The sequence below is a fragment of the Gadus macrocephalus genome, chromosome 3 (genome assembly GCF_031168955.1).
Source record: "Gadus macrocephalus chromosome 3, ASM3116895v1".
NCBI classification, from domain to species: Eukaryota; Metazoa; Chordata; class Actinopteri; order Gadiformes; family Gadidae; genus Gadus; species Gadus macrocephalus.
The window spans coordinates 17851368-17878036 of NC_082384.1; the positions used below are offsets into that span (position 1 = coordinate 17851368).

The 26669-nt window shown below is 43.8% G+C and overlaps 4 protein-coding genes and 1 long non-coding RNA gene across 6 annotated transcripts; 2 read left to right on the plus strand and 3 right to left on the minus strand.

The window, feature by feature from the left end:
* Nucleotides 1-67: 67 nt before the first annotated feature.
* pdlim3b (PDZ and LIM domain 3b) lies at nt 68-8260 on the plus strand. Of its 2 annotated transcripts, none has more exons than XM_060047714.1 (9): nt 68-224; nt 699-866; nt 4239-4390; nt 4969-5053; nt 5286-5366; nt 5755-5861; nt 6681-6808; nt 7109-7220; nt 7493-8260. In XM_060047714.1, the coding sequence occupies exons 2-9, from the start codon at nt 768-770 to the stop codon at nt 7680-7682; spliced, it is 954 nt and encodes a 317-aa protein (XP_059903697.1). In that variant the 5' UTR covers nt 68-224; nt 699-767; the 3' UTR covers nt 7683-8260. The 2 variants fall into 2 exon arrangements, with proteins under 2 accessions (XP_059903697.1, XP_059903698.1); XM_060047715.1 differs by having other exon boundaries at nt 69-224; nt 699-860.
* A 4402-nt stretch (nt 8261-12662) lies between these two features.
* Nucleotides 12663-14984, minus strand: npy2r (neuropeptide Y receptor Y2). Its single transcript, XM_060047716.1, has one exon. It carries the CDS (start codon nt 14941-14943, stop codon nt 13795-13797), a length of 1149 nt encoding a protein of 382 aa, XP_059903699.1. The 5' UTR covers nt 14944-14984; the 3' UTR covers nt 12663-13794.
* Nucleotides 14985-21674: 6690 nt separating this feature from the next.
* si:dkey-30k22.5 (lecithin retinol acyltransferase family protein) lies at nt 21675-23849 on the minus strand. Its single transcript, XM_060047722.1, has 2 exons — nt 23361-23849; nt 21675-22411 (listed from the first exon to the last, which is right to left on the minus strand). Exons 1-2 carry the CDS (start codon nt 23847-23849, stop codon nt 22256-22258), a joined length of 645 nt encoding a protein of 214 aa, XP_059903705.1. The 3' UTR covers nt 21675-22255.
* LOC132454397 (uncharacterized) lies at nt 22027-24594 on the plus strand. The gene is made up of 3 exons (XR_009524925.1): nt 22027-22167; nt 22250-22363; nt 23433-24594. It is a non-coding gene; the product is annotated as an uncharacterized LOC132454397 (long non-coding RNA).
* Nucleotides 24408-26130, minus strand: lrata (lecithin retinol acyltransferase a). The gene is made up of 2 exons (XM_060047721.1): nt 25463-26130; nt 24408-24993 (listed from the first exon to the last, which is right to left on the minus strand). Exons 1-2 carry the CDS (start codon nt 25991-25993, stop codon nt 24841-24843), a joined length of 684 nt encoding a protein of 227 aa, XP_059903704.1. The 5' UTR covers nt 25994-26130; the 3' UTR covers nt 24408-24840.
* Nucleotides 26131-26669: the final 539 nt, after the last annotated feature.

A 26669-nucleotide genomic window follows, 5' to 3' on the forward strand; every position in this document is an offset into this window, starting at 1 on the left:
AGGCGGTAAAGCGAGGAGGAACCTGGGCTCCATCCAGATCAATGGGAGCAGGAGGAATGCGCCGTACAGACGGTCCAGAGCCCTCGTGCGGCGCTGCACCTCCACACCAAATAAGGACAGGAGCGGTGAGATCCTTCCAGCATAGCCAGGGGAGCCCACACTGCCCTGAAGACTTGTCCCAGGGCCGGAGCTCCCCGCTAGGCTTAGGGGAGAAGGAGGAGAAGGTAGGGGCTTGCTTGCTTTACGTTACACTACCTCAACAAAGATGCGACCTAAATGTGCTTGAAGATGCAATTTACGAATATCAAACTGTCATTATTTGTAAGGTCCTCCTCGAAAATGAGATTGTACATCTCAAGGAGCTATCCTTGAAATAAAGAATAAAAGAAAAAAAAGAAAAATCAATTTCAGTTAAGCTAATGAAAGCATGGAACGATAAATGTTCAACCAAACCAATATATCAGAATGCTTAAATGTCATCGAGGCTGAAAACGAGGCTCTGGAGAAGCATTGAGGGGGAGGGAGGGAAAGCTCTGCACATGAGTGTGTTTGCTAAATCAGCCCAATGACCTTACAATTAGGGTGGGGTTAAAAAACTCTCCGCCCCCCCTCCCTTCTCCCCTCCTTTGGACCGCTCGGCTGGTTCAGAATCTCCACAGTGTGGTCATAACCTTGCCTTTTCACTGTGGTCGCCACAGGGTGCCGGGCCGCCAACACACACGCACCTCCACAGGTCCCTGGTGCCAGGGAGAGACAGAGAGACGGACATGCCACTCAACCTGGTTCTGATCGGACCGGCCCCCTGGGGGTTCAGGCTGACTGGCGGGAAAGACTTCAACCAGCCCCTGACTGTTTCCCGGGTGAGTGTGTGTGTGTTTGTGTTTGTGTGTCTGTGTGTCTGTAAATTTGTGCCTGTTTGTGGGTGTGCAAGCCTGTATTTGAATACATTGTGTGTGTGTGTGTGTGTGTGTGTGTGTGTGTGTGTGTGTGTGTGTGTGTGTGTGTGTGTGTGTGTGTGTGTGTGTGTGCGTGTGTGTGTGTGTGTGCGTGTGTGTGTGTGTGGGTGTGTGCGTGCATTTGTGCGAGTGCATTTAAGAGCATACAAGTGTGTGGATGTATGATGTGTGGATACAGAAATAGCCTTCTCACAACTGTCCATAAAATGTGGATTGCATGACAGTTTTTTCTATTTCAGAATATCTTTATCTCCCTCTTCGTCCTTCCTTATTATTCCCTGGTGATCGTTAAATGTGCATTCAACTACTCTGTTTTGCTGTGGGAAAGTTCTTCCCAAAGTGAAAATTTGCCTTTTTATTTTTTTTTATGGTTTTTCTTTTCCTTTTTTCGTGAACCACTCTTAGCGTATACAAATATCTGCCACAAGGCTTTTAATTCCTAAAATGGTGATCTGTAAAATTGGGAAGCCAATCATAACAATACATGGTTTCTGTAATCAGCCAGCCATCCCTTCCCTGCATTCTGGACAGACCACGGCTGTAACTGGGAAATGTTTCTGGCTTGCACCTGTGTTGCTGTAAAAGAGTGATACAAATATAGGAGACAAGGCTTCCAGACGTTTACCTTGTATCTTCTGTTACCCCTTTTAATTTGTCCTGACAAAAATCTTACCAGGCAGAATATTCGAAACATTTCATTTTGACAGCTGAGTCAACACTGATAAGTTCACAACAAAGCCAGGATCACATTGAAGCTGGTATGTAATGCATGTATCCTCGAACAGGAATACACAAGCAATGTACAATCGTACCTCATGGTTCCAAAATTATGTTCAGAAAATAACTAAAAGATTACAGTAATCCATCAAGAATGGATTACACATTTTCCAAATCACTGAAATGTTCTAAAACATTGTATTGTTTTATTTATTTATGTATTTATTTTGAGAGAGAGAGAGAGAGAGACAGAGACAGAGACAGACAAATACATAAACAGGTACCTAGAGAGAGGTAGCGCCACGCAAAAGTACAGTTGTTTTTTTTAAGTCAAATAATCACGCCCACGTTGATCAGATGAAGGATTGCCAGTATCCATGCTGTGTTGCGATGATTACGGCAAGTCTATTTTAGGACTGGCACCCTGTAGCACTGGCTATGAGTGTTATAGCTCCAGACCGCAGGCTCAGTGCATTAACCCCCCACCTGTTGTGCAGGCCTATATGAGAACCATGATGAGAGACGCCTGGGATGGAGTGAGTAGGAGGAGGAGGAGCTCAGTCCTCCACTGCACTAACCAACTAGGCAGTACGCCTTTGTAGTGACCCGGGTTTGATTCCGACCTGAGGTTCTACAAAGGTTCTTCATTCCCTCTGTTTTCAACACACTTACCTGTCCGTAAAGTCATAAAAGCTTGAAAAAACAGAGGCAGAGGTTGAAAAGTGCATTCATGAGCGCAGTTGATCAGGTATTTTCGGAGTCCGATTTTGTCTGGAGAGCTGAGGACTGTCTGACATGGTTGTCTGGCTTGTAAATAGATGGAATCAAGCTGCTGGAGAGGTTCCCTGGAGGGCTGCCGGAGTAAGACCTCCCTTACATAGGCACGACTGCACCCTGGGACTCTTGTTTACACTGCCATTTTTGGTCCGAAAGACCGTCCTCCTTGGGCCTGGGCACTGCTTCCTATTGGTCGAGGCAGATGAAAGACCGGCAATGATTATAATGTGGTGGTTAGAAGGAGAGGAGACGCTTTGAGTCAAATAATTGAATGTGCTTTTGTTGATAAGAGGAGAGTCCGTCGACATGCTTGTATAACTCTGCTGGTTGTTTAAAGTCGGATGATGTCAGTGGAGGTCCTTCTTCCTTTTTTCTTTTTTTACTTCTTTCCTTTCTTGCATATCCATTTCCAGAAGTGCGTTGTTTCTTCCTCACTCGCTCTTTCTCCCGAGCGCCTTATGCATGTCTGAATGCTTCCCTATAATCCATCAACACGTGTCGACAGCGAGACATCATAAAGATCCAGAAGATGGAAAGTGTGTGTTATGTTATCCAGGCCCGAGGCCAATGAATGAAGCCCCTGAATGAATATCAAAGAAACGGGAAGCACAAGCCTGGCTCTGACCCTTGGATGGGGGGGGGGGGTCCTATTTACTGCTAGCCGGGTATCCTCCCCCGGGTATTACATCAGTTATATCTAGGCTGATGACCTAACACTAGTGTCAATGAATCCTCCCCTGGGGGGGGGGGGGGGGGGGGGGCATACAATGCATCTTTAAAGTTCATGTTTCCTTTGGTGCTGTAACCCAGTAGGGCCGTCCACGGGCCATGTCCGTCTATAAAGATATCCTTTGGACGGCTGCTCGGGGGGGTCTGAAGTAGAGCGAAAAGGAAAAGTTTCCTCCCGGGATATCAGATAGTTATCTCCAGCGCGCTTCCTATACTCCTCCCATCACTGCTGCGGCTCGAAGGCAACCGTGTTCCATCTGGGCGACATCACTTCGGTGGGAAGACGCGTGTGTTTACTCTGTCTCCACGGCGATGAGCGGACCGTTTACACGACGCACGCATACCGAACAGGACGGTGTTTTTTTCCGTAATGGGAACCCGCGTGTTGTTAGGCCAAGATGAACTGCCTGTGATAGGTTAACACACCAACACACTGATAATAAGCCTTTTAATGAAATGAAGGCTAAATGAAGGCTTTGCTTTGGTGTAGTTTTGTTTGGAAAAATGATAATATGAGAGATACTAAAAGCAAAGTCTTAGAGAACCTGTTTACTGTAGAACACTGAGTTCCTGAAGGGCCAGGGTTTGACAGGACTTTCTTTATGGAGTTGGCTGAGGGAAGGACATGGATCCAAGACAGGAGAAGTAAGGGGAAGCTCTTGGCTCTAGATGCCTTGACCTCATGGATATGAAGGGCGCAATAAAGATGTGGATTTGGGGGGGAGGGAAGAAAAGACCTAGCATACGAGGTGCTCTTGATTGAGAACAGACTGTACATGAAGTGAACAGTTTCATTAGCTGCATGTCATTCACACTGAACCTTCTGGGCTTATGTCATGCTGCAGAGACCGGGACAGGGGGGTGTAGGAGACGATTGTATTTATGATACCAGGACATCATAAAGTTGCGATGGAATTCAGAAGTAGTGATGTAATGGCCTTGTAAAGTCAGGATGGATATCGTGGCGACTTTGAACATAAGACAGAAGTCAAATATTTTGCAAGCAACACACAGATTTTTCTTCTCTTTTGAGGACCTTGGTGTTCCCTGTGTCTGTAGATAACCCCGGGCAGCAAGGCAGCCCTCGCCAGCCTGTGTGCTGGGGACCTGATCTTGGCCATTGAGGGGGTCCCGGCCTCTGACATGCTGCACTGTGAGGCCCAGAACAAGATCAAAGAGGCCTCCACCCAGCTGTGCCTCACCGTGGAAAGGTCAGGCACACACACTCACTCACTCACTCACTCACTCGCTTGCTCACTCACTCACTCATTCACACACACATACACACACCCACACACACCCACACACACACACACACACACACACACACACACACACACACACACACACACACACACACACACACACACACACACACACACACGCGCGCGCGCGCGCACACAGACTGGCAATCCGCAATACACTACGCTCTAATTTACACGTACAATTTGCTGTACTTGTGAGTGAAATATTAGTCACACATCTATCTATCTATCTATCTATCTAAATTATTTCAGGCTCACATGCCCCTATACACACAGTCATACACACATTTGAAAGCACAATTGATATATTTACACACTGACCAACATGCATTAAGATCTCTCAATTGCCCTTTGAGAGATCCATAAATTGCAACAGGTCATTTCCCTATTAAATAACAGCGACAGCATTCGAGCGCACAGCAGCCGTCCACTGCCCAACGCAACACATATCATCAGACTGGTTCTAACGGCCCATTACTCCATTGCTGATGCGACCGTCTGAACTGCCCATCTTGTCCAATCAGGACTGAGCCCAGGCTGTGGTCCCCTCAAGTTAAAGAAGATGGTCAAGCCAACCGTTTCAAAGTCAACTTGGAAGCAGAACATCAGGTGTGTGTGTGTGTGTGTGTGTGTGTGTGTGTGTGTGTGTGTGTGTGTGTGTGTGTGTGTGTGTGTGTGTGTGTGTGTGTGTGTGTGTGTGTGTGTGTGTGTGTGTGTGTGTGTGCGCGTGTGTGCGTGCGTGCCTTCCTGCTTGCGGGTACGTCCATGTGTTGGTGCAGTACCTCCAAAGCGGAGGAGAGAGGAAGACAATAGTGATTTTCCTCTGTTTCTTTCTGTTCAGGAGTACAAACCTATCGGGGCGGGACATAACCGGAAGGCTCAGCCATTCATTGCAGCTGCAAACATCGACGACAACCGTCAGGTGAGACCCTTGTATTCCCCTTAGATGTATGAACACCCCGACTTTGTTCTTCACTTTTTAGCTGTCTTGGTTTGACTTGTCGGATGTTCTTCTTTAAAGGTGACACGTCATACCACCAGGTGTTAGTTTGATTAGCCTTTTAAAGCCGTTTTGAAAGAAAAAGATTTGTGCCGGATGAATCAGTCTACCAGCCTACCAGTGAACTGTAGCCAAAGCTGCTCATCCATCCGTCATCCATCCAGGTGGACACGCCCATTTGTGATGTCAGAACAGGCCGATTTTCAAAACAGCTTGTAACGGCTAACCCCACTCACACCTGGTGGTATCATATGTCACCTTTAACGCCTCGATGATCTTCGATAATAACAGAGGCCTCGTGTTATCTAAGGTGGTCAGCTCGGCGTACAACACCCCCATAGGCCTCTACTCCTCTGGGAACATCCAGGACGCAATGCAGGGTCAGATCAAAGGCCTGGTCCACGACAAGCCCGACAGGTGACCCCTACTGCTGGTGAATCACGTACCAATCACAGCCAGTCGTACGCACTGAGCTCTGTGATTGGAGGATTGTGAATGGGTCACGGCACCACATGTTGCATTATTCAAAATGGTCACCCTTCATCGTACTGTTTGCGTGAGCATCTCTTTATGATGCAAGCTCTGACGGCAATGTTAAATAGGTCAAATGTATAAAAATTGTACTTCAATATGCACTGTATTTTATTAATTATATTATATTACATTGGGATTTATGCTTTTGATTAATTCATCATTATTTTAAACACTTGTTTTGTCTTGGGTGGTTTCCTACACACCAATAAAGTAATTAAGCCGCTCCATCTGGTTTATATCACTGTGACAGTGGCGCTATGTGACTGTAGTCAGCATGGCCCTGACCTTTCTAGTCATAGCAGGCATTAGACATATGGCCACACTATACAGTGACCTCTGTGTGTGTGTGTGTGTGTGTGTGTGTGTGTGTGTGTGTGTGTGTGTGTGTGTGTGTGTGTGTGTGTGTGTATGTGTGTTTGTTTTTGAGTGCATGCATGTGTGATTGCGTGCGTGCGTGTGTGTGCGTGAATGCGTGTGTGTGTGTATGTGTGTGTGTGTGTGTGTGTTTGCGTGGATGCATGCGTGTGTGTTTGCCTGTGCGTGCGTGTCTGTGTGTCTGTGCGGCTGTAAATGTATGCATGTGTGTGTGTGCGTGTGTGCGTGCGTGCGTGCGTGGCGTGCGTGCGTGACGTGCGTGCGTGTGTGTGTGTGTGTGTGTGTGTGTGTGTGTGTGTGTGTGTGTGTGGGGGGGGGGGGGTCCAGCCCTAGGACCCTGGCCTCCATCGAGGAGTCTGATGTGTACCGCATGCTGCAGCAGGACCATGAGGAGAGCCAGGAGCCCCGGCAGTCGGGCTCCTTCAAAGCCCTGCAGGAGTTCGTAGACAGCGATGGTACTGACGCCCCGATCTTATCATCATCCCATCACTTTAACGCGCATTAATTTCAGTCATGGATGGTTTGTGAGGTTATGGTCGATTTCAGCAAGAGCTCAGCAGATGACAGACGACCTTGTTCTTTTTCTACACATTTCATATTTTCATTACCATATTTAACCACGTTCAATTAGTGTACATCCTTGAAATTTGAAATAATGGATTCTTTACTTATTCGATACGACAATTATGTATGTCCTAAAAATGTCAGCCACACATGTGTAACGTGTGTACAACGTGGGCTAATTCGTCCGGCAGGTACTCGTCCCATTGTGACCAAGAGCGTGAGAGCCCCCATGACCAAGCCCAACGCGCCCACGGGCAACCTACAAAAGCTGCCTCTCTGTGATAAGTGTGGAAACGGCATTGTGTGAGTTTATTTTAATTTATATTTAGCACTGCGATGGTGAGTCGTGAAAAAAGATTGCACAGCTAATGCTATAAGTATATAAAAGGAAGAACATGTTTTTATTTTAAACATATATATCGCATTGGCTGGTATCCAAATAAGCATTTTTCTCTGCAACCAATTAACTAATTATCCTTAATTGGTTTTGGCGCCACCTTCTGGATGTACTTGACATTGTTTAACATCCTCGTCTTGTTCTTGCACCTTTTCTCCGTGTGTTTTCTCTGCTCCAGGGGCACCGTTGTAAAAGCCAGGGATAAGTATCGCCACCCCGGCTGCTTCGTGTGTGCGGACTGTGACGTCAACCTGAAGCAGCAGGGCTACTTCTTTGTGGAGGGCCAGCTGTACTGTGAGGCTCACGCACGCGCACGGACGAGACCCCCAGAGGGTCACGACCTCGTAACGACTTTTACCTCCGCATAGGCGTCCGCGTTCATGAACATGTTGTATAGGGACGTCTATATAACTACACCCACCCACACACATACATAAACACACTCACAAACGTCTACCATTGCGTCATATGTAGAGTTAATCTACATTGTTACGTTCTGCCACTTATAAGCTTTTACATTGAGTGGCTACACTGACATTTTGTCAAAGAGATTTGAGCAGAATTGAAAACCAATTTGATCTGTTCCTCACATGCAATAAAACCTGATGGCATGTTCCTCTTTCCTCCTAACATATTGTCAAGACACATAGTGTCTTCAGATCAGAAAGGGACTATGGAGTGGATGGCTCCACGATAGACATCGATTGACATCAACGCTTTTTAAAAATAATTATTGTAAAAGCACATTTTAACATTGCTACACTTTATCGACATTAAGTACTACAATGTCATCAAAATGAACAAACATATTACCTTATTTAAGAAAGAGACGATTGAGTGATTAGCTCAACAATAACTGCAAATACACTTGTACTGCTGTACTATTTTGAACTGAATTAATAATAAGAATATTGATAATAAAGAATTGAGTTAAACACTGAAGTTACACTGGAGTCCCTGTTTTATCTATAAATCATATAAAACCCATCATGACAATATGCATGTAGAAAGATGCTGAAGATGAAGATGCTGACCCTACTACTTTGTTGTGTCATTTGAGGTCCCCCTTTTTGCCTTGTCTGTTCATGAGTAGAAAGTAGATCAAGGGCTAGGGTTTGGAACACAACGTTCCTTTTGACTTCTAAATGTCTCTAAGCCCAACAGTAAGGCAACACATTTTAAATGGAAGATTCTTAAGGAGTTAGGATCAAGATTAAGATTGCTTTTTATGAAGTCATTACAGTATTTCCTCTCCACAACAGGCTTCGGGTCGTCTCTCACGTCTCTTGCTTCTCCCAATGAGTCCTTTTTAGCAAATGTCACCTATCCACTGCTCAGATGGGTTCTAAGATACATAATACGCCCAGTTAAAATTAAACATTCTTTCAAAAAGTCAGATTCTTGTACATGAACAATCGAACCACATTAAATGCTTTTAAATGAATGTGTTAATAACATTGAACCATCAATGGAACTCGATTAAATCCAATTTCACAGTAATTGTTTAATCTGGACAATGCAATGCAACCTTTTACATGATAAAAAATTAATGATTCGAATCCACTTCTAGCATTGCCACTTCGTTCCCATATGTCCTGCTTGTAACGGTATTTTGGTGTCGGCCAACAGAGGGTGCTAGAGCCTTTTTTTCAGTGCCTGTTGTATCAATCGTGAACGCAGTGGCGGATTATGTTGGTCATTGGCCCCTATGCTTCTATTTGTGTGAGCCCCCCTTACTGATCGCGCAGAATAACTTAAACTTCAAAAAAATAATAATAAATGTGAATATTTCATGGCCCACACGCACACACTTGGGGCGCACTGGCACACACACACCCATTGAGACAGACTGTACTAAAACAATTATACAGAATGATACAGAATAAAGTGTGAATTTGCTATAGTGCAGCGACCGACCGACCAACAGGGTCGACAGAGGCATTCACAGCGCAACTGTAAGCTGGTAACAGCTTTTAGCATTCTAATGGTGTTTTCGAGATGCCTCGTACACCACCAACACAAGTTGCTCTTGTGACTGAATTTCCTGGCTTTTAGCACTCATAGCTTTCCCGTTTGTCTTTGTTAGTCAGTGGGTAGTCATTGTAATTGTTAGCTACATTAGCCTCTTTATCATACCAGCTCGAAAACGAACACCACTTTACATTGTATTTAACACACAGCAATTTGTTCATAAAAAAAACAACATTAAAATGACCAGCATGGTAGAAATACAAAGAAATACATCTCTTTACGGGCACAGTCATTTTTGTTTGTCAAGTCGTACGGTCAACCTCACTGAACTCTGTTGACTCTCAGAATCCCGAGTGGGACGGACCAAAAGGGGGCGTGCCTCGGTGAAATGCGCAAAAAAGCTGGGAGATTTCCCACTTTTTGCAACTTGTGCGGGTGGTGTATGAGGCAACTCGAACAAACCATGAATGGGACATTTATGGCGCGTTTCCACTGCAGGGTGCGGAACGGATCGGATCGCAAAGGTGCGGGTCGGGTCGCGTTTCCACCGCCAAAAGTGGGCGTGACCCGGACTTTGCCGTACCCGTTCCGGCCCCGTTCTCGGGACTCCTCCGTTGGGGTGCCGCAAACGAGACGAGACGCCTGAAAGGGTCCCGTGAAATTCTAGCTACACCCCCCCTCCGTTGATTGGTCGACAGAATCGTCACTTCCGGGTGACGCGGGGATAAAAACAAACGAACAGTAGCCTCGAGGTATTATTCTTTACAATTAACTTGTTGCGTAAAACGCTTGCTTGGGCGAACAAGGAGGTGGAGACGTTCGTCTGCATTCTTGGGGAGGAAGACTTTTTTTACGATGTTTACGTAGCTGCCGCGGCGATCGACATCCGGCCTACCACAAAGGGTACTGTCGGCAGTGGAAACGCGACCTCGGAACTGAGCTGGGCTATACCGCCCCCTCCCTACCGCACCTTTGCGATCCGATCCGTTCCGCACCCTGCAGTGCAAACGCGGCATTACTTTCGGAACCAGAGCTTTTCAAAAAGGGGCCGTCACTGTTGCGCTCTATTGCTGTTGCTGGCAATCGAGACAGTCATACCGTTGGAATTTTGAGGTTCCAGGTTCAGTTCAGCCATTAAGCATGAATCAAGAGTTGCGTGCAAGCCCAATATATTTAAATATTATTAGAAAAAGATTCCACAGTGGATTGTTTTAGTTTTTTGTTTAAACAAGTTATTATAGCCTTCCAGTGTAGACATTGCAACATTGCAACAGCTTTTTTTACCAATCCATTTATGTCTGGATCTCAATTCCAGAGAGCCAGTTAAACAAAAAGAGCAAGACAACGCATTTGAAAGTTTTTACGGTTTAAATAACCATTTGGGATATGTATAAATATCTTAGTTTCTTTATCCTTTTAATTCAATTTAAATTAGAATGGTTGAAGGCTATTCAAATATATTAAAGGATGCGCCCTATTCAATGGTCTGCCTTTGATTTCAAGGGTACCATTCTTTATAGACAGCTAACCAGCTAATATAATTATAGGCCTACCACCTTCACATGCAAAGCCACTTATTCTTTTAATCAATACATATTATCTGTTGTCTGTAGAAGAATAGAAAGCCAGGGACACAGCTGTGGCTTCAATGTCCCCTGCTTTATATGAATCCCGGAGGAACGAAGGCAGCAAGCAAAACAAATGATATTACTTATTTCCATAAAACAATTACAACTCTTTGTATTAATTTATTGGAGTCTTCTGGAACTACATGGGACTCACTTTGGATTTAGATGAAAAAATAATTGGAAATCTGCTCATGCGCACACCAAGGTAGCCCCGGTCACAAACTGTTCTCAAGATTTACTATTTATTCATTTAGCAACATTTCTTTTCTCAAGTGAATTTAGGCAAGGCAACTTTATTCAGATATCAATTTTCATACACAAGGCAGAGTCAGAGTGCTTCACATAGAAACATCGTCATACAATAAAATGAAATAAAATAAAATAGATAAGTAATTGAAAACAAAGGCAAATAAAAAAAAGGCATTGTAGAATGTCCAATGTATTTAAGATTTGGCAGAAAGCTTAAGCAAACATAAAAGTCTTCATTTAGATACATGTCATTAAGGAGCAGGTGTCACAGATTGTACAGGGAAGTGAACCCAAGTGCAGCGATCAGACTTGGGGTAGGTGCAGAAGGAACCTTTACTTTGTCAAAACACGCAGACAGAAACAAATCTACAACCAACAAGGAACCAAGAAAATGAGCAGAACCTAGGTTACTAATACATGGCACACAGGTGAACATAATTGCTAATTAACACAGGGGGCCAACATTAGACTTACAACACTAAGCAACAAGAGTTAGCAATAGGTATTGAGTGTGGTTGGGTCAGGCTGGTTACAGGAGGTATTGGAATCTTGCTCAATGATGCCGAAAGGCTAGGCTGTGGTCATTGGAGATTGAACCAAGGACCTTTCAGCTGGGAGTCAAACACCTTAGAATATCCTTAAGCTTTAAAACGCTATTTAGTAAACATAGTATATGTATATATTGATTCTTTAATAAAAAAACATTTATTTTAATTTAGGCAACAGGATTTTTCATATTATTTACTTACTATTACTTACCACCACACCATTCAGTAGATAAGGTTCACACAACTTGCATAAACACATCGTATTGTATTGTACAATAATCCGCCTCTTGTTCACTTTGTACATATATGCCTAGTTTCCACCTACAGTACAGTTCGGTGCGCTTCGGTGTGGCACAGTACGCTTATATTGGCGTTTCCACCGCCAAAAGTTGGACAGGGTTCCAAAATATGCGTGCTGAGCCACGCTGAGCCGCTCCTATTTTTCGGTATATCTTCGTCGGGTACCAACCGTCTCAAAGGATGCCGAAGGGTGGAGCTAAACACGCCGTCCGTTGATTGGTCGACTGAATTGTCACTTCCGTGGGACAGCAGAAAAAAAACAACACAGCACCCGCAAGGTATTTCTGCAAAGGCTATACCTTCGTTTATTGAAGAAAATGTCCCAAAAAAAAAAAATTTGCCGTCCTTCTTGGACGTCCTCCATTTGTTGCTCTTTGTTTAATGTGTCGTGTTCTTCTTTTTCATTGATTTTAGCAGGCTTCACTGTGTCACGCTGCTATGGTGCCACAATGCTTACGTAGCTACCGCGGCTATCGCCATCTGGCTTAAACCCCGCCCTACCATAACAAAGTATACTGTCAGCAGTTGAAACGCAAGGCAGATTTAGCATAACCGAGCTGTCACGCTCCGGGCCGCAAGGTACCGCCCCGTTTTGCATGTTCACCCAAAGAGGGTAAGGTGTCCCAATTCTTGTTTGGATAGAGTGAAATGAAGGTTTCTCCGACGCACACTCCAAGTGGCCTGGTGAATGATGCGTGTTCTTTAGTATTTTATGACTTTATGATGTTATTATGTGTGATAGATTGATAGCGTGAAACACATGAGTTATGAACGATTCGCATGATAATACCACTATTTCCATAGTAGGCAATTTGATGATTTGCTGTTGAGAACCGCGAAAGGATGCCTACAGCCCACGCAACAGAAACCACCCCTTCTGAAGACGGCATTGTGAGATTCAAAATGCCCTGAAACAAACTTGTCCCATGTCTATGTAAACGCCACTAGTGTCTACTGCTGACGTAGCAGGCTCTTAAAGGGTTGTCCTATTTCACTAGCCTGGTGTTGCCCGGCTAACCTCTCTGTTTATTCACACTTTGACCAACGGGCCAGACCAAAATGCCTCTGGACGCAATTGGATAGGCCTACAACCAATCATCGACCCCAAACGGTCAACGCAGCACTGAGCGATGAAAAAACATCAGTGACATCTTTCTTCTTAACAAAAGCTTTAGGTGCACTCGTTTGTTCTTGTTTAAGTGAAAACATACCATCCGGTTTGTTTAATACCGTCTCGACAGCGGAATCAACAGACTGCTCTACATCAGCAGCAGCCATCTTTGTTGTTGTTGCTCCTTTGCACCTTCATCTAATTTATTCAGCCTCATATTAGATACAAGGTTGAGATTGGCCGGTCTATCTCAAAACTGGCGGTAATCTTTTTAATTGTAGAGCAAATTAAACATCAGCTCACCACATTCGCCTGCTTCCCAGGCTACCTTTTCACAGGGGAAGATTTCAAGCACTACCCACTCGTGACTCTGTTCCAAAGGGCAAGTTTAAAGCAAGTGGTGTAAAAATAAAATTGGGATTAGGCCTGAAACTTGCCGGACCAAACCTTTTTGGTTACACAGTGGTACCCGGCCTTAAAGTTTCAGAGTCGCGTTTAACTTTCCTGAGACCACCCATTGTATCCCGTTGCGAGTTGGTCTGCCCTGCTACAGAGACAACTCTGAGACAGTGTTGCAAGGCCAAACGTGAATTGGCACCAATTTTGCCCTCTCTGCCTACTGTGACACTTATATTTAGCCTTTTCCACTGACTGAAAATGTAGGCAGGTAACTTCACACATTTGTAGCTTTGAAATCGGAGCAAACGGCGACTTCTCTTCGAATGGGCCTGCTCGTGACAGTACTTGACCTGCTGTAGTTAAAGTCACATTTACACACCCTGCGGAAAGCGTTGCGGTAGCTGTTGTTCATCCACCCGTACAGGATCGGGTTGACACAGGTGGAGCACATGGCCACGATATGAAACACAGTGAAAAGCAGTTTGAAGTCTTTCAGATCCAGAACACTGCTGTCGATGTCAATGGCCAACTGGACCGCGTGGAACGGCAACCAAGTCACGGCGAACACCACCACCACGGTCACCAGCATCTTCGTTGTCTTCCTCCGCCGTCTGTGGCGGTCGCTGCAACCTCCTGGGCCGCTGCTGTGCTTCTTCAACATGCTCCAGATGCGCAGGTAGGCGAAGGAGTTGACCGCCAGGGGGAGCCCGTACTGAACCAGCAGCATGCAGATGCTGTACATCGTTCCGTCCATGCTGCTCCCGGGCCACTGCTCGGCGCACACCTCGATGCTCGCGCCGGGCGAGAGGTCCAACGTGCCGTACTCCCGGAAGACGGCGAGCGGGCTGGCGAGCAGGGCGCTGACGGCCCACGTGGCGACGATAACCAGGGCGCACATGTCCTTGGACATCTTGGTCTCCAGGTGGTACACGATGCTCCTGTGGCGGTCGAGGGCGATGATGTTGAAGGTGATGGTGGACACGTGCACAGCCATGGCCTGCGCGCACGGCAGCACGAAGCACAGCACGCGGCCGAACTTCCACTCGCCGTAGAGGGTGTGCACGAGTGTGAAAGGGAGGCACAGGGTGTTCATGAACAAGTCGGACACGGCCAGGTTGACGATGAAGAAGTTGGTGACGGTCCGTAACGTTTTGAACTTGAAGACCACGTATATCACCAGCGCGTTGCCCACCACTCCGAACACTATGATGGTGATGTAGGCGAGGATGAGGACCACTTGCACCCCGAACAGCTGGGTGCTGTCCCCCACTCCCGCCAGGTGGTGGTCATCCAGGGCAAGTGGAGTTCCTGCTGAAGAACATTGGTCGCAGGACTCTACGGCGTATTCAGGAGCTTCAATGTGTGTCACATTGTGTGGAGGGACGGACTCCATCGCCATCTGTAGACGTCCCGAGTCATTCATTATTAGGAAGGCGGGGCAGTTGGATGATTACAGAAGTAGGACATCGCTGGGGAAACAAATGGAAATGAATATGATGTCAATCATTTCCTCTGGAAAAGCATTAGAAGACATCAATAAACCACATAATGGACTGTAATAATAATAATAAACGATAATAAGCCACATGCAACTCTGGAAGTTAGCTAGGGAGAAGATGATTATGGGGATGAAAGCCACAAGGCCCTCGTGATTATGGACGATAGTGATGAGGTTAGAGCGGCACCGATTAGGCCTACATCACAATTTATGACACTGGAATAAATAAGTGGATAAAAGCTTCATGCAAAAGCAAATAGACCTAGATAGTCCTTCATTTGAGTCTTTTAAATAGTATTTTACTTTTACTTATAGCTCAATCAAAAGAATAACGACATTAATCATGGGTCTGATGGTTTTGTGGCGGTAGCTTAGCCTACTGGATATTCTACCTATAGTAATATAGTATAATAATGGGCCAAACTGCAACTACCTGATTTACCTGAAAAGGCACAGAATAAAGGTTATGTCTGATACGGCTGAGAAACACAATTCAATCAAATCGAAGTAGGTCACATCATTGATGTGTAATTGAGTTAAATATCGAGAACTCACCTTGATATGCAAAAAAAAAAGGGAAAAGAATCACGGCTAATTATCCCCTTTTTAAAATGTTGCTTCCGCTTGCATCTTCTCGCATCCCCGATTTCAAGTGACATTAACAATGAAAAGTAGATCAGGGCTCGCAACGGAAAGATAAACGAGTGGGAAAAACGCACCGCGGTTGAAGACTCCAATCAACGAGTCGGGAAATTCAGAGGGTCTGAGGCGCTCTGACTGATGGAGACGAGTGGGTGCGTCTGTGCCTGCGAGTGTTAGTGCGTGCGTCCTGGTGTGTGTGTGTGTGTGTGTGTGTGTGTGTGTGTGTGTGTGTGTGTGTGTGTGTGTGTGTGTGTGTGTGTGTGTGTGTGTGTGCGTTTCGTTGCACTTTTGTTGAGGTTATTGTTCAAATTAATTAACAAAGATTGTAGGCTACTTTAATTTACTCTGCTTGTTGTGGTAGCTTTGCTATGGGGCAAATCCGTATTCCCTGAGAGAGTAAAGTAATTACAGTCACAACGAGAGTCTATCGCACAATATAGAAGCATGTCGTTGATCCAGAGGTGTATAGTAACGAAGTAGATGTACTTTGTTACACTACTTAAGTATTTTTTTTGAGGATTTGTACTTTACTTGAGTTTTTTTTTTTATCGGGACTTTTACTTTTACTTCACTACATTTATAAGTTAAAAAATATACTTTTACTTCGTTACTTTGACATTTGCCACCTCGTTACTCGTTACAAATTAAAATAGTCTCTGCATGAGATTCCGAGAGGACGAGAAGAACCACGTACTATGAGGGGCCGTTTAGGACATAACTAATTGAGACACTCTTGCACACACATACCTATGAAACACTCTTACACTCACTACTGAAACGCTCACACACTCACTAATGAAACACTCACACATACATACATACTCTTCTGAAACACTTACACATACATATGAGAAACACACACGCATACATACATACCTCTGTGGCATATACACATACATATGAAGTGCTTACATTCATACAAGTGAAACATTTATACGTATCTATCTGAAACACTCATGCAAGCACATATTTGTATAAATGTTTCAAATGTATGAATGCGTTTTTCAGTTATATGTATGTATGCTCTTACATGAGGATGTGCAAGCGTTTCACATGTAGTATTCATACCAGTAATTTCTGTAGTGACGGTGAGAGCGTTTCAATAGTGAATGTAAGAGTGTTTCATAGGTATGTGTGCATGAAATTCCAAGGTCAAGGTCGGCATTTAAACCGGAAGGCGGGAACAAAGAGTGCATTTTTGAACAGCCAGAGCGCGCCAATCTAAGCCAACCGTCAAGAGCGAGTAAGAGCGTGACATTACCTCAGTAATCAGACCGTTAATAGTCAGTTATCTCACTTACACCTTATCTCACTTACTACTTACACTAACCGTCAATGGCAGACAATAGCCTTTTAACCGCTGAAGCCGTGTCCTTACTGAGGAACTTACTACAGTCGCCTTCACTTATTAATAACGTAACAAACTCATTAGATACACCTTCTGCCAATTCAATTCATTCGGAAATTAGTAGAAAATATACGATTTCATCGCGATTGCCAATTACAAATAAAGCCTCCAGACTGATCAAAAGAATTAAAAGTTGCACCTTCATATTCATATTCAATAACACAAAAAACCTGAAATGTCAGTCACGCTCTTCACCGTTGGCTTAGATTGGCTGAAATGTCACGCTCTTCACCGTTGGCTTAGAAACCGGCACTCTTTGTTCCCGCCTTCCGGTTTAAATGCCGACCTTGACCTTGGAATTTCATATCATGATCCGTCAGATCATCAGATCCGGCGAAAAGAAGTATACTTCAAGGACCCGGATGCCGTACTCAAAACGGGCTAATCATCTTAGCTACGTAGCGGAAGAGGCGGAGCCAGGCTGAGCCAAAGTCGGCGCATTTTCCACATAGCCTGCATTAATAGAGTCATTTTGTAGTTTTTATAGCTGCTAGGCGTAAAGAGTTCACCGTTCAAAGCGGGATGTTTATTGCGGGGGAGGAGCCACGGCGGCAGTCGTGATCGTCATTTCCGGTAAGTGCACCACAGAGTACTCGGGTGTGTTCGAAACCACCTACTTGCTTACTACTTACTACCTACTCAATACTTGGCTTACTTCTCGAATCCTTAAATAATGATTGAGTAATCCATTTTGAGTAATCGACGTTCGGAAGACCGTTCTTACTTAACCACCTCAGCAGTTTTCATAGGAATTAATGGGCGACCATGTTTTAGTCAGCTTTCCTTTCTTTAATAGGTCCTTGGTGGTCCTTGGCTGTGTTCTAGGGATGTGTCGGTCGCGACTGATTCGTTACAACGAACGAATCCCGAACGTGAACGACAAGAACTGGTTCCCCAAAACAAGAAGAACTGGTTCTTTGATTCTTTTTTTTTAACATAAACCAAACATATGGTCACGAAAATAAAATATACAAACGAACAGAGCTCCGTCTCCCCGCGACTTATATTGATTGAGTCTACAACGTGCTCAAAGATTCAGCCAATGAGAGGTAGCAATGGTGTTGGAATGGCACCTGGGTAAACCAATGACAAGGCGGTACCGTCGAATATGCGCGCTTTCTCTGTCTGCCTAACCCTCCATCTGTTTATTGGATAAACGCATTTCCCAATCCCAGGAGTCTTTGCTCCATTCTACATCAATTTAAGAACAAACAAAGAAATTAAACTGCAGTTCGTATTTTTTATTTATGACCATGCAAGTTCTGTAATGCCTGAACAATGAAGAATTAAATGTAAAGTAAAATAAAATTATAAATGTAAAACCATGAATGAAATATAGAGAGTAAGCAAGTGGTATAAATATTGGTGGGACGTTCATTATACTATATAGCAGGCATCTCCAAACGGCGGACTGTGGTCTTGACGGTCTTGACGGTCCTATCCGGACCCATGACCAATTAAAAAAAATAATATATTTTTATTTTTTATTTTTTTTAAGATGTAATCTGACGTAACGAACGAATCAAAACGACCGAATCAAATAAACGAATCGTTATAGTGAACTGAACTGAAAGAACTAGTTCCCGGAAAAGAATCATTTTGCCCATCCCTACTGTGTTCCAATATCCATACTATCCGTACTTGCTAGCCTAAGTTTGAGTACGTAGGGCGTTCCGATTCAGATCGGGCGAAAATAAGTGTACTGAAAGGACCCGGATGGTGTACTCAAAACGGTACAAATCGTGAAGTGTGTGGCGATCATGGGTGGCGATGTACACTTTTCGTACTCAACGGCAGCCATCTTAGCTACGTAGCGGAAGAGGGCAGGGCCAGGCTGAGCCAACGTCGGCGCATTTTCCACATGGCCTACATTAATAGTCATTTTGTAGTTTTTATAGTTTTATTGCTTTTTATAGCTGCTAGGCGTAAAGAGTTCACCGTTCAAAGCAGGATGTTTATTGCGGGGGAGGAGCCGCAGCGGCAGTCGTGATCGTAATTTCCGGTTAGTGCGCCACGGTGTATTCGATTTGGAACAACACTGACATCTGAAAATTAGCGCACTTAGTGAGTGCGGATATTGTACTTCGTTTAAGTGTACTGATGGAAGTATGGATATTGGAACACGGCACATGTGTGTCCCCTCTCAAGGGTCAAAGGGTGGGGTATGGTTATTAGTTTGTGCTGTCAAACAACCTTTATTTAATTCCATCCTTGCCTTGAACCTAGAAACTCCAGCTAGGTAAGTGGCAGGGCCACCATCCCCCATCTATGCACAATTCAATGTCGAACGAAAATGTTATATGCCTCAGGGTCACCTCAAACACAATAATAACTCTAAGATACTTTACAGCGGGGCTGTAGAACCACGGAAGAAAGAAAACGATGGTGGGGATTATATATCTTCGAGGACATGTGCACTGGTAGTGGATTGGCTGTGATAACGATGATCATCGTTACAGATCATAGACCCCCGCAACAAGCCCTCCTACACAGACCCTCGCAACGTATTGAGATTTTGCTCAGCACTCGGTATTCAGAATTATCCCACAACCTAAAACGTAGGCAATGTCTTCCCTCAGAACTCTGTCTGCGTGTCTCAGTTCACAGATCAGAAGAGATGGCTAATTTAAATCTTGGCTCAAACTACAGTTCAGTACATCATTTGAAAGAATATGCCTAATGGGGAAATAAAATAGGTATTTATGCTTGATCTCCTTTGATCATTCACAATATTGAATACAGCAAGCTGGACAGCTTTCACGAAAAATAAACAGTTTTGAGAATATCAGTGCAAAGAGAATGTTTCTCATGCCCATTTCCTGTGGGACTTAAACCTCAAATACTTTCCTGGCTATATTTTTTGGCCATATCAAGTTTATCTTCGTTTGAGAAAATTCATCACCACAACACTTTGACCTACACACTGCAAGCAATTCACATGCTCCTAACTCTACGGACATCTCACTGAATGGCTGAGTGGGACGCAGAGTGGGATTCGGAGGGCCAGGTTCACCTAATGGTCATTCCTGTCCACTTCACTCACGTCAAATTCTCAAGACATTTGTTGTTGTGTGTCTGGAAAAGAAAACACACACAAAAAAACAAACAGTATGTGCAGGAAAATAATGATGAAGCACTTTCCATTGTTTAATGCCTGCACTGGCTTTTCAGTAGAGGCCTGTAATTCGTTTAACTTTTGTGTTTCCACACACACACACATACACACATACTTTCCCTGAGCCACTGCTAATGGCCTGGGGCGGTCTGCTACATCCACACCTCTACATACATCTTAATTACACCCCATGGATGCCCTGCCATGCTCACCACCTGGCATTGAGAAGATGTGCCAGACAGCAGCTGTCCTGTTTATTATTCTAAACTCCTCGCAGTCCATCAGGGACATCAGCACATTGGTTGGTGATTTGGTTGTTCACTTTCTGTTCAATGGAAATATAATTGTGTGTGTGTGTGTGTGTGTGTGTGTGTGTGTGTGTGGTACTATTGATGATGTTGCAACATGAAGCAGATTTGACTTGGAGGGAATATGGGGATAATCTTCCCTTCAGTCGGTTCTTGGAAGTTGGAATGTCAGAAAGTTGGAACAGCTCACGATTTCATCGTCGTTCACACAGGGATAAACAGAAGACTAGCATGAACACCGGGAAGCTAGTCTGTGAGCCAATACACAACAGTAATACAAAGTACTTATTTCTACAAGTATGTTGTGTTATTATTTCTTTCATACACCATGCCTGTGTTTCTAGGTAAAATCATCAACACACATTTCCATTGGTATATCAGTAAGGGTCAGTAATGCATGTCTTATTATTGTTAATCAGCCTAATGAATCAATACACTGTGTCCATCTTATAATTTGAATGTGAAGGGAAGATCAGTATCAACTCAGATTGAATTTGACATGTGATAGTATGTATGTATGTATGTGTGTACCATGTACCACATGTGGAGATGTGTTATTGGCAAAGTAATCAAGTCCCCTTAATTTAGACAACATTCAATCATTTGCTGTATCCTCACTTATCCAATAATCGTTTTTTTTAAATCCCTTAGCACTGTCTCTGTATCTTTATCAGAATGAAATGTCCTCTCAGTCACAGAGCATCAAAATAGTACATTTTAGTTGTACTATTTAATCAAACTCGAGTGTAAACAAAACCGGGAATAGTTTACTTGTTTGGTTTGAATCAGCTGATCAGTGTCAACGTACTAAACTGAAAAGTGTGGGTGGGTGGGTGGGTGGGTGGGGGGGGGCAGGTCGTGTAATGTTCACGGTCATCTAGTGCCAAACACGCATTATCTGTGGTTGACAACAAGCTCATAGCCACATCTGCATTGTTGAATGCTATTCTAATTATGGTTCTGAATGGCTTCTTCCCCTAGAAAACGAATTAGCTAAGGGCTGTGAACACTGTGCTGATTTCATCATATACCCATGGTGTTCAAGTGGAGACTCACACAAATATGATTAGGTGCCCTTTGGACCTAAAGTTTTACTTCCAGGGAAGAACACATCATTTAGTGAGATTGTGGTTGGCTTTATTTTGTAACAGGAAAAAGTAGCGACACAGGTAGAAAAAAATAGTTTTAATGATTAGCAATCAATATTGGTCGCTAACATCACATAAACAACGGGACATATCAAAAGTCTAAGGTCAGTGCACTTGTTCTAGACAACTTAAAAAAAATCGAATTTGTTTGAAATCAAACTAATGTGTTATCAACTGTGATTCAAGGCTGAATTAACAAGAATATTGTTTTTGCATAGACCATTGCAATGTATGGCTCTACTTCTGTACGGAACATTTGTTTCTACAGCTCTATTGAATCATTTACTTTTATAGTCGTAGAGTTGAATTCATGAGCTATTCATTTCTACCCTTTTGTTTCAGTACTCACTTTTTGATCATGTAACAGTGGGGATGAGTGGCAGGTGAACATTATCATCACCAAGCCAAACAGCTCCAGTCATTTGAGTTTGTGGTTAAAGCGTTCCTCTTCCAATCGTATTACCAGCTCAAACCGATGCATGTACTTCACTAGTGCCATGACCCGTAGTTGGACAAAGGTTTAGGGAAGTGAGTTTAAAGAGACCTGTGACCTCACTATCTCATTACCGGTGCCGTTGTTGAGACTGAGATTCATGTTCATTCCCTGCAGTGGCCACTATGAGGTCATCCAGAGGATGAAGGAAACGAGCAGGAAGATGACGCTGGTTAGCGACGCAGCGGAGCCCAGATACAGCATCGCCCCTACGCCAAGGAGAGCCGTGAGGTAGGCACTGGTCCGGCTACACACCGTCTTCCTGACCGCTGTGCAAAACTATGGGAAAGTTACAAGGAGTTGGAGTTAGTCAAGGAAAATCGCATTGCAAATATGTTGGTTTTAATTCTAGCTATGATATCCCCATAGTTTTGGAATAAAAATGGTGGGCCTTTATCATCCATATTTTAGACAAACGACACTAGATGGGGCTGTTTGCCTTCATGACAGAGTACACATTTGGCACCTTGCCTTTACCAAAATCTTGAATATCAGAAGCTTGTTGCGGTGACTGCGACTGGATGCCTGGACTCTCCTTATGGTTAACCGACCAGCACCCAATCATCTATTTAATATTTTTAGCCTGTATGCATTTATGTAGACTATGTCAATTATGGCACCCACTGCATTCCTGGCCATCCCTTGAAGGATGGATCCCCAACTCTGTGTTCCTCCTCAAGATTTATTCCTTGCCAATGAAGGGAGTTTTCTCTTGCCCTTTTGGGAGCTTGGGTCAGGGGGGTGTCATAAATATTTGGCCTGTTGAGTCTGTAATTGTTATTAAGGACTGTACAAATAAAATTAAATTGAATTGAAATTGAAGCTTTATATCATATACTAGTATCATTGTTTTGGTTGATTATCATGTAAAATGATCATATATACATGTTTTACACAATTTTCATAGAAAGAGCAACAATTCCCTTTCACAAAATGCAGAGTAAATCAGCTGTGCACTTGTGCACGTTGTTCAAGACATTATTGGTCAACACTAATCCTTAGAAATAGCTGAGAGCATTAGTACCACACAATGAGTTCCTGTGTGGATGGAAGTCTTTAACCCTGACCCTACCGTCCGCATTCAAACCTCCTCCAGGTCAAAGATCGGCACATACATACAGGTACATTCTATACAAGGTTTACGAGTTTAGGGGTCCAGAAGAAGCAGTTCTCTCGCCGTCAACACTCGCTCTGCTAAAGGCATACAAAAGCAGCGGTTGGCTGGTACCTGGTAGGTCTGGTAGCTGATGACCAGGCCGTACCGGCAGTACATGACGTAGTGCTCACAGTTGTACCACAGCAGGCTGTAGCTGATGGAGCCCAGGAGCTCCTCCGCCCTGCGGGCCACCTCCTCAGCCTCCAGTGCCGGCTGGTTACACACGGCGTCCATGTGGTTGACCAGGACCTCCGAGCCGTAGGCGAAGTCCGCCACGGAGTCCACCCTGACGCTGGCCGCCTTGGCCACGACCCCTAGGATCAGCCGTAGGTTGGTCACCATCTCGCTGATGGCCGCTTTGTTCTGGGAAAACACAGGGAGGATGTCCGGGATGAGGTGGGCGACCCGGTTGTCCCCCAAGTAAATCCCAAAGTGGGTGAATAGCGTCCTGGGGACCTCGAGCAGGTCCCCCCGCGTGTACTGGGACAGGTCGTCCTTAGAGACACGTTCCTGGACTGTAGAAGCGGTGAAAAAGATGTTGAACAGCTGCAAGGGGAACATGGTGGTGGTGCTCTTGGTGCTCGTGGTGGTTCTGCTGCTGTTGGGTGACCACACCTGGACAATATATTGATGGGGTGATTGGGAGGAGCTAGTGTGATTCCAAGGATTAGATATTGGTCAACCTTTTCAGTGTGATTTTCTTTTTACAGAAATAAAGGAGCTTTCTCCAATCCTGAGGGTGTTTGTTCGATGTCAAAACTCTGAGCCCTGTGTTGCCAGTGTATTAGGGTCGCTGCATGGTTCCAGTTTAGCATTGGCAATTTCATCATATAAATCCCTTGCTAAAAGTTAATGTGGTTTTATGTATCCTAAATGAAAAACAATAGGCGCAAAGTACAACTGAACTACTTAAATATGTTTACATTTTTCCTTAAACATTTGTTCAAGGAGCATAGTCTAACAAATTAAAAAATACCTACCCATATTGGGCGGATTTTGACTGGCCACATATAATATAATAGAAATATATCAGTATTTTATATTTATTGTATTGTTTTTTTTATGGGTAGCCTATGGAAAAAAAAACTGTGGTTGAAGCAGTGTTTGACACAAAGCACACAAATAAAAATAGATGATTTATTATTAACAACTGTACAGCACTGGCTTGTAGGCAAACAATTATCATTTTCAAATACCCAACAGTATGTGTTTACTATACAATCATTCATCAAGGTCCAATTTTCCCAGACTGCAGCAGATAATGGTAGGCCAATATAATCATTTCAAGCATCTTACAAAAATGGGGGGGAAAAAGTATGTAAAACTTCCTTCAATTAAGAGTAGAATGAATCCACATTCGATGATAGTCAACTTTATCCATTAGGTGAATTTGGGCTATTTTCTAAAATTGCTGAAGGACAAGGAAATGTTATTGGACAATCAGAGAAATATACATTTCACAAGGTGTCAGGAGATGAATAGGAAGTAAAATTTTGTACTTTTCGATTGAATTGTCTTTGCATAATGTTCACTCTTTGTTGACTAGGATTATTTAGCTAGCCATCCATAGAGTAAAGGGGATTATAACGGTTGGTAATGTAGTCGAAGGTAACAAGCCGTAGCAGACAATGGAGGTTATTCCAATAAGAACTGCGACGATGATGCTCCTCCGGTCTCTGATGACAGATTTTAACCACTCGCAGAACTGCAAAAAAAAGAAAGGAAAAGTTTATTTATGCATCTTTACGCAGTCAAAGAAACAACTCATTCACAATCCCGACTCGCACGTTCCCTTGACACACACACACACACACACACACATACACACACACACACACACACACACACACACACACACACACACACACACACACACACACACACACAAATGTTCCAATTACCCATCTAATGAGATTCACGAACCCACCCACGGACAACGACAGCTTATAGTTTAATAAGAACCAATAACCATCTATATTAAATCTCAACCATGAAATTTGTGCAACACGATAATGCAAATGTTTGCAATGAGGGAATAACCTCGTACATCTGCACCGCTGGCATTTACAGCGATCCAGATCAGATGAACATCTTTGATTATGCGCTGAATAATTCGAATTAAAAAAGTAGCCTGCCTATTTAAAAGTCAGAAAGAATGCTAATCATTGCTATACCTTGTCTGTCTGCAGGCTTACTGCAGATCCATATCTGCAGTATGTTGCAACGTGTTCACAGTTATTCCACAGCAAACTGTATGGGATGGCACCGATGAGTTGCTCAGCCCTCTTGGCCACTTCTTCATTGAGAAGTGCTCGGGCGCTCATCCTTGAATCCATTGCGTTAACCAATATCTCAGAGCCATATGCAAAGTCCTGTAACGAGTCCACGCGTACCGTTGCGCATCTAAACATGCAACCCATAATAAGCCTCTGGTTTGTTATGACGGTGTCGATCAGCCTTGCGTCATCTGTCAGGACGGGGAGGATGTCAGGGATGAGATGGGCGACCCTGTCGTCGCCTAAATAGATTCCAAAGTGCGTGAAGAAAGTTCTGGGAACCTCGAGAAGGTCTCCTCGTTTAAAGCGCTGCGAGTGGCTTGGTTTTGCGCGCCCTTGTTGCTCGATATCCGACCATTTTGATTCGAAAAAGTTCAAATTGGACAGAATGGTTAGCTTCACCACCAGAAATGTAAATAAATTAAGCATGGTAAAGGGTTTGCAGAGTCGTATTCTGAATGATCTGGTCGCTAGTGGTTTTTTTCATCCTGCAGCAGGGCGAGGAGGAGACGTGAACTTGAAGGAAACCCTAAACCACTGATAGGCCATTCCCCAAGCCGCTCCTGGGCCTTCCCTACACGTGCGCTTTTTTTTCTTCTGCACCAGGAACGTTTTCTTTCTTTAAGCTTAGCACGGAATTTTGGTATTCTGAAATGCCAATTAATCAGATTAAAACAAACAACCGTGCAATTTGACCCACATTTAATACACGTGCCAGATAAACATCAACATCAAGATTTACCAATGGCAACATGAAGTTATTTTATGGTTCTGGTTGAACATTGGGAACATATAGTTTACTTTTACTACAGGTTGCATTGAAGTGAATTTGAAGGGAAATTTTTGATCCGTTTGTTCTTCTACTCATGACTACCATTCGCCACAAGGATTATGAATGAAAAATAGCCATTGAAGGTTATGTTTTATTAATTTCAGCCCAAACCCGAAGGATATGATGAAGAAGGCTGCTTTTTCAGTTTTCTTTTAATAACAATTCATCCATTAATTTGTGATTAAGTTGTGATTATTATTATATTATTATTATTATTATTATTGTAACAATTTAAGAACTGGCAACGTTTAGATTAAATATCCTTGCTTATGA